Genomic DNA, 6500 nt, shown 5'->3' on the forward strand with positions numbered 1-6500 from the left:
GTGGCCAGCAAGGAGAGCCCAGACTCACGGCCTGCACTCATGCTGCCAGGCTCCAGGCAAAGCCCCTTTGGTCTTTGAGGGGTTTGAAGCCCTGCAGCCCCCCCAGTGCCCCCCAGGAGTCACCCCAAAATGTGCCCGTGGTGCAATTGCAGCCCTGCTGGGCTGGGGGCAGCCTTGGAAGCCCCCGACGCTCGGGTGCTCTGGTTGTGGGGCTGCTGAAGGGTTTTGAGCCTCAGTGTGCACTTGCGCCTCTGGCCTCACCTCCGGGCGCTCCGGGAGGGTTTCTTGTCTGCTGGCCCCTGCCCCAGCCAGGGGCACCAGACCTGGGGATGTGTTTCATCCTGGACAGCCCCAGCAGATCTTTTGCTGGGTTCAGTCCCTGTGTGCCAGTCCCTGGGGGCTGTGCCCCTGTCCTGGGGAGGATGGGGCCACCTTGGCACCCTCTGGCACCGTCCGTCCTCACCCCAGGGCCCCAGACAAACCCTCCTGGCTGCCTAATGCCGAGCATTGTGTGCAGGAGGAGCTCACCAGCACCAGCGTGGAGCACCTCATCATTAACCCCAACGCTGCCTACGAGAAGTTCCGGGACAAGCGCCTGAGCACCGAGGGAGTGGGTGAGCCAGGGGATTTTGGGGAAGGGTGGGTTATGGGCACCCTGAGCTGACCCCAAGGAGGGCACAGTCACTCAGGACATTTTGGGGTGACACCCTGCTCTTCCTCTTCCAGATTTCTCTGATTGCATCAGTAAGCCCAGGACAACAGGCTACAAGTCTGGGGAGTATGAAATTGTGAGTCCGGAGAGCATGGCGATGTGAGGCACCCCAGCGCACGGCCCCTCCTCCCCACTCGCCCCACGGCCACGTCCCTGCTCAAGGCTGCAAATGACAGAGTCACAGAAGGGCAGAGGTGGGAAAGGACCTCCAGAGGTCATGTAGGCCAATCCTCCTGCTCAAGCAGAGCCACCTAGAGCAGGGTGCCCAGGACCGTGTCCAGATAAGTTCTGAATATCTCCAAGGATGGAGACTCCATCATCTCTCTGGGCAACCTGTGCCAGTGCTCGGTCACCCTCACCGTAAAAAAGGCTTTCCTGCTGCTTAGGGGGAAACTCTTGCACTTCCCATGGCCTCTGGTCAGAGCACTGGATACCACTGAGGAGATCCAGGCTCCATCCTCTCTGCACCCTCCCTTCAGGTGCTGATAAGATCCCCTAGAGCCTTCTCCTCTCCAGGCTGAGCAGTCTCAGCTCTCGCAGCCTTTCCTCATAGGAGAGATGCTCAAGCCCTGTCAGCACCTTTGTGGCCTTTTGTTGGACTCCCTCCAGTATGCCCATGTCTCTCTTGTACTGGGGAATCCAGCACTGGACACAGTGCTCCTCCAGCCATGGCCTCAGCAGTGCTGAGGAGAGGGGGAGGAGCAATCCCTTTCCCCCACCACGACACTGCCAGCGCTGCCCAGGGCACTGCTGGCTGCCTTTGCTGCATCATGTTGGCATGGTTTGACTCCAGCCAGCATCCAAACCACTGGCGGCTGCTTGCTTCCCCCTGCCCTGTCCCAGTGGGATGGGGAGAACTGGAAAAAAGTAAAACTCATGAGTTGAGAGAAGAGCAGCTTTGTAACTAAAATAAAATACAGTAATAATAATAATGATGATAATAATAATATAATAGTAGTATTCATAGTAATGACAAGGAATATAACAAAAAGAGAGAAATAAAACCCAGGAGAAGACGTGGTGCCCAATGGGATTACTTGCTGACTGATGCCTGAGCAGCGAGTCTCCCCATGCCCAGCCAGCTGCCCTCAGTTTGTACACAGAGTGTCATGTCCTGTGGTCTGGAATAGCCCTTTGGCTAGTTCAGGTCAGCTGTCATGGCCATGCGCCTTCCCATGTTCTTGTGCTCCTGCTTGCTGGCAGAGCATGGGAATTTGGAAGGTCCTTGATTCCTTAGCAACAACTAAACTCATCAGTGTATTATCAGCATTCTTCTCGTAACATTTCCCACACTGAATCCGAACCATGGCACAGTTCTAGCTGCCAAGAAGGAAAATTGGCTCTATCCCAGCTGAAGCCAGGCCGCACATTGAGCTTGGTGTCCCTAAGACCCTTGGGGCCTTTTCTGCAGAGCTGCTTTCCAGCTGGGTGGCCTCCAGCCTACACCAGTGCTGTGGGTTCCTGCCTAGGAAGGGAGTCCCACAGCAGGACTTTGCAGTTCCCCTCACTGAGGTTCCTGTTGGCCCATCTCTCCAACCTGTCCAGGTCTCTCTGGATGGCATTGTGACCCTCTGGCCTCTCAGACACTCCTCCCAGTGTGGTGTCATCTGCCACTTTGCTGAGGGCTTGCTCTAGCATCCAGGTCATCAATGAAGATGTTAGAGGATGGGAAGCAGCACTGACCTCCAGGCTACACCAGTCATTACTGGCCTCCAACTAGACTTTGGCCCAGTGACCCCCCCACCCTCTGGGCTTTGCTGTTTGGGCAGTTTCAATCCACCTCACTGCCTGCCCACCCATCCCAGACTTCAGCACCTTCTCCTGCAGGATCTTCTGGAAGACGGTGTCAAAACCTTTCCTGAAGTCCAGGTGGACAGTACCCACTGCTCTCTCCTTGTCCACCAAGCCAGTCAGTTCACTGTAGAATTTTATCAAGTTGCTAATTTCTTTTTATGATTATTTTTTTTAATTGTCATTCTTTTGCTTGAAAATGGTTTCCAGGAGTAGCTGCTCCATCATCTTCCCAGGGAAGAAGGTGGGGCTGACTGGCCTGTGGTTCCCTGGGCTCTCCTTCTTACCTTGCTTGAAGATGAGGGTGACATTTGCTCTCCTCCAGTCCTCTGGCACTTCTCCCTGTCACTAGGACCAATTAAAGACTATCAAGAGTGCCCATGCGATGCCATCAGCTGGATTCCTGAGCCTTCACTGAGGGATCAATTTTGCAATTAGAATTGCCAAATTAGGTAAAAGAATATTGAACCTCAAATCTGTTTGTGCCAGACAGGTTTTGTGGATGTTCTGACCTCTCCTTGTGGTGCACAACCCTCCCGACCACAGAGCAAAGCCTGCATAACTCAGCCAGGGCAGTGCTGCCACCTTCTTGACAACAGCAAATGAAAATCATTTCAATACTTTTTCTCCTGGCAGTTCCTCCACTCAAAGAATTCCTGTAGGGACACCCCTGCTCGCAGGCTGTCACAGGGATTTTCTGTGAAGGAGTGATTGCTGGGGAGGGCTAGTTGGGATGGAGCCCTCAGTGGAGGAGGTGGTCAAACATCAGCCACCTCTCTTGGGCCCCACAGCTCTCCAGTGCCTGATCCCAGGGGACTCTTCCAAGCAGACTTCTGAAGAGGCCAGAGTCTGCTCTCGATGCCCAGGGCTGTGAGCCCCCTTTTCCCCAGCGTCAGCATTCTGAACTCCACCATCTTGTGGTCACTGCAGCCCCAGCTGTCTTTGACCTGCCTCTCTCCACCAAGCCCCTCCTGGCTGAAGATGACTCTAGTGGAGCCCCTCTCCTCACTGGCAGTGGTGTCACTTGGAGGAGGACTTTGTTATCCTTAAGATCCTCCTAGGCTGCTTCTGCCCTGCTGTATTGTCCCTCCAGCAGGATTCTCTGAAGGTTCCCCTGGAGGACCGGGTCACATGAACATGAAGCTGCTCCTGCCTGACTCTCGAGGGCCTCACCCATTTCTTCTCCCCAGTCAATTCCTTTTCTTGCCTTTCTGTGCAGGCTTGGGCAGACTGGGCAGACACCAGGGGGGCTTGGGGAACAGCGACCCAGTTTTCTTTCCCCCCCCCGCCTATTCTTCTCTCTGCAGCTTGGTGAGGGTCTTGGTGCCAAAGAGACGCCCCAGCAGCGGTACCAGCGGCTGCAGCACGAGGTGCAGGAGCTGATTAGGGAGGTGGAGCAGATCCAGGTGAGCATCACCCCAGCCCTGGGGACCAGCAATGAGGGTGTCCCAGCAGGACGACACAGCTACTTTTCCCTCCTCCCCACTCCAGAGCACGGTGAAGGAGGCTGCAGCAGAGGAGGAGCTGACGCCCATGGCCTTGGCCAGGCAGGTCGAGGGCCTGAAGCAGCAGCTGGTGTCCAGCCACATGGGCCCCAAGGCAGCCATAGACTTTGCAGACCCTGACGGCGCCTTGGCCAAGTGAGTGTGGTCCCAGGACCCTGGGGCTGCAGCTCTGGGAACGGGGGGAGGATACCGGCAGGCGGTGCCAGTGCCCCAGCCCCACCTTTTCCCCCTGTCCAGGCGCCTGCTGCAGCAGCTGGAGGTGGCAAAGTGCAGCAAGGCGGCACCAGGGAAGGGTCCTGCCAAAGCCCCAGTGCCCGCTGGAGACACCGTCACCTTTGAGCTGTACTGGAGGCCAGAGCAGGACCAGTTTGCCCAGACCGCCAAGGTGAGCAGAGGGAGGGCGGACACCCGGTGCCTGACCCTGAAGTGGGGTGTCCTGCCATCTCACCTCCCATCTGTGGGGTGTCCTACCCACAGATCGCAGAGCTGGAGAGGCGGCTGGCACAGCTGGAGTCCACAGTGCGGTGCGAGCCAGACAGCCAGGTGAGGGGGCAGGGGCTCCTGCCCTGCCACTCCTGGACCCCCATCCTGCCCCACTGATGCAATTTCCTTCCCCACAGAACCCGCTGTTGGTTGGGCTGAAGGGCACCAGCCTTGTGGTGAGTCACACAGGGAGTAGGGGGCATGCAGTGTCCCTTCCCCCCAACTCTGTGCCCGTAGTGCTTGGAAGAGGCAGTCCCAGGGTCCTGCTGTGTTCCCTCACCCTGCTCTCCATCCCCAGGATACTGTGCAGGTCCTGCAGGCCAAGGTCAACATCCTGGACATGGCCATGCTGGACCAAGTGGAGGCCCGGCTGCAGGTGAGGGGTACAGGAGGAGGGAACTGTGTGGTGGGTGTCACAGGGCCATGGGAGAGCTATGGGACACCACTGGCCAAGGCTGTGAAATTGGGGGTGGGCACCACTAGATTGGGAGTCTCACATCTGCTTCCCCCCTTCCCAGAGCGTCCTGGGGAAGGTAAATGAAATTGCCAAGCACAAAGCAACCGTGCAAGATGCTGACACCCAGAGCAAGGTAAGAGCTGGTGGGGAGAGCCCCCCAAAGGCAACCTCATCATGGTGGGGTTATATGGAGCCCCCCCTACCAGGCTGTGGTGTTCCCCCCAACTTTTTGCCCTTCCCTGTCCCTCAGATCCACCAGATCTATGAGACGATGCAGCACTGGGACCCTGTGGCCAGCACCCTGCCTGATGTTGTGCAGAGGCTGGTGACTCTCAGGGACCTGCACGAGCAAGGTGAGGGGGTGGCTGGGATTGTGGTGTGGCCGGGAGCATCTCGGGGTGTGGAAGGGGTGCTGCTCCTCTGCTGTGGCACTGAACTTGTCCCTCCCTCCCAGCCACACAGTTCGGTCAGGTCCTCGTGCACTTGGACACCACGCAGCAGGAGATAGCTGGTGCTCTCAAGGACAACACTGTGCTGCTGGCAGAGGTGGGTTCCACCAGCAGCTGCTGGGGTGGAGTGGGGTCCCCATCCTGTCTGCTTGCTCACCCCCTTCCCCACTCACACCCCTCACACTCTCTCCAGGTCCAGAAGACGATGAAGGAAAACCTTGCTGTGGTGGAGGACAACTTTGCGGACATCGACGCTCGCATCAAGCGGCTGCAGTCAACGGGCGACAGAAATGAGACTGCCCTGGTGACCCCCCCCGCCCCCAGCACCAGGCATCCCTGCCCAGGCCCTGAAATCCCCTGGGAATCACTCCCCGCCCCTCCCCAGGTACTGGCCCCTGCTTGTACATACCCTGGCTCTGCCCCCTGCACAGCAAGGAGCTGTGGAAGTCCTCCCCACCACACCACTCCCACCTTGGGGTGAGGGTATGCATCTCTATATCCCACACCGATCTACCCCAATAAAGAGCTCGTCTCAAAGTCCATCTGTCTCAGCATCTCCTCTAGGCTGTGGGGCACGAGTGGGGCCCAGCTGGTGCATCTTCCAACGGTGTGTAACTGCTGTTCCGTAACCTAACCTATAGGTCTATAACCTCAGAAGAGGGACCAGGAAAAGGAGAAGACACCCGCAAGCAGAAATGAGAACGGATTTAATACAACAGCCAAACTAATACCAATGCCAGTATAAAGTGAAAAAAAAGTTATACTCTGCCCAGCGAGTGTATGGTGGTTGCAATACGCAGGGAGGCTGTGCTCAGCAGCAGAAAAGGGTGAGCAAGCCACCCCCAGTGATGGGGAGCAGCAGGGGGAGAAGGAAGAGCAGGAGTAGGAGGAGCCCAAGCAGAAGTAGGTCCCACCCTCAGCAAACTTCCCCCTTTATACTGAGTGTGACATTTCTGGTCTGGGATACACCTGAAGCCTGCTTGTGTAGGCTGCCCTGGCTAACTCCAAAGTGCTGATGGCCTGGAGACCATGGCTGGCCTGGGAGTCTGCCCCAGCACAGCCAGAACCTCCCCAGGGCCCACGGTGCTGTTCTCTGCCCTACC

General features: G+C 57.3%; 1 protein-coding gene across 1 annotated transcript in view; it reads left to right on the forward strand.

Moving 5' to 3' along the window:
- Positions 1–468: 468 nt before the first annotated feature.
- The window catches only part of DCTN2 (dynactin 2 (p50)), a gene marked incomplete at both ends in the record, with an annotated part of 7113 nt that continues 1081 nt past the window's right edge, over positions 469–6500 (forward strand). The window contains 12 exons of the mRNA XM_008937554.1: positions 469–614; positions 727–788; positions 3811–3909; positions 3995–4143; positions 4246–4393; positions 4486–4551; positions 4629–4667; positions 4790–4867; positions 5010–5081; positions 5199–5301; positions 5403–5494; positions 5591–5701. Of these exons, the coding sequence (XP_008935802.1) occupies positions 469–614; positions 727–788; positions 3811–3909; positions 3995–4143; positions 4246–4393; positions 4486–4551; positions 4629–4667; positions 4790–4867; positions 5010–5081; positions 5199–5301; positions 5403–5494; positions 5591–5701 (1165 nt within the window). The remainder of the gene's footprint in view (positions 615–726; positions 789–3810; positions 3910–3994; positions 4144–4245; positions 4394–4485; positions 4552–4628; positions 4668–4789; positions 4868–5009; positions 5082–5198; positions 5302–5402; positions 5495–5590; positions 5702–6500) is intronic.

The sequence above is a fragment of the Merops nubicus genome, unplaced genomic scaffold (assembly GCF_000691845.1).
Source record: "Merops nubicus isolate BGI_N331 unplaced genomic scaffold, ASM69184v1 scaffold22883, whole genome shotgun sequence".
In the NCBI taxonomy this organism is placed as follows: domain Eukaryota; kingdom Metazoa; phylum Chordata; class Aves; order Coraciiformes; family Meropidae; genus Merops; species Merops nubicus.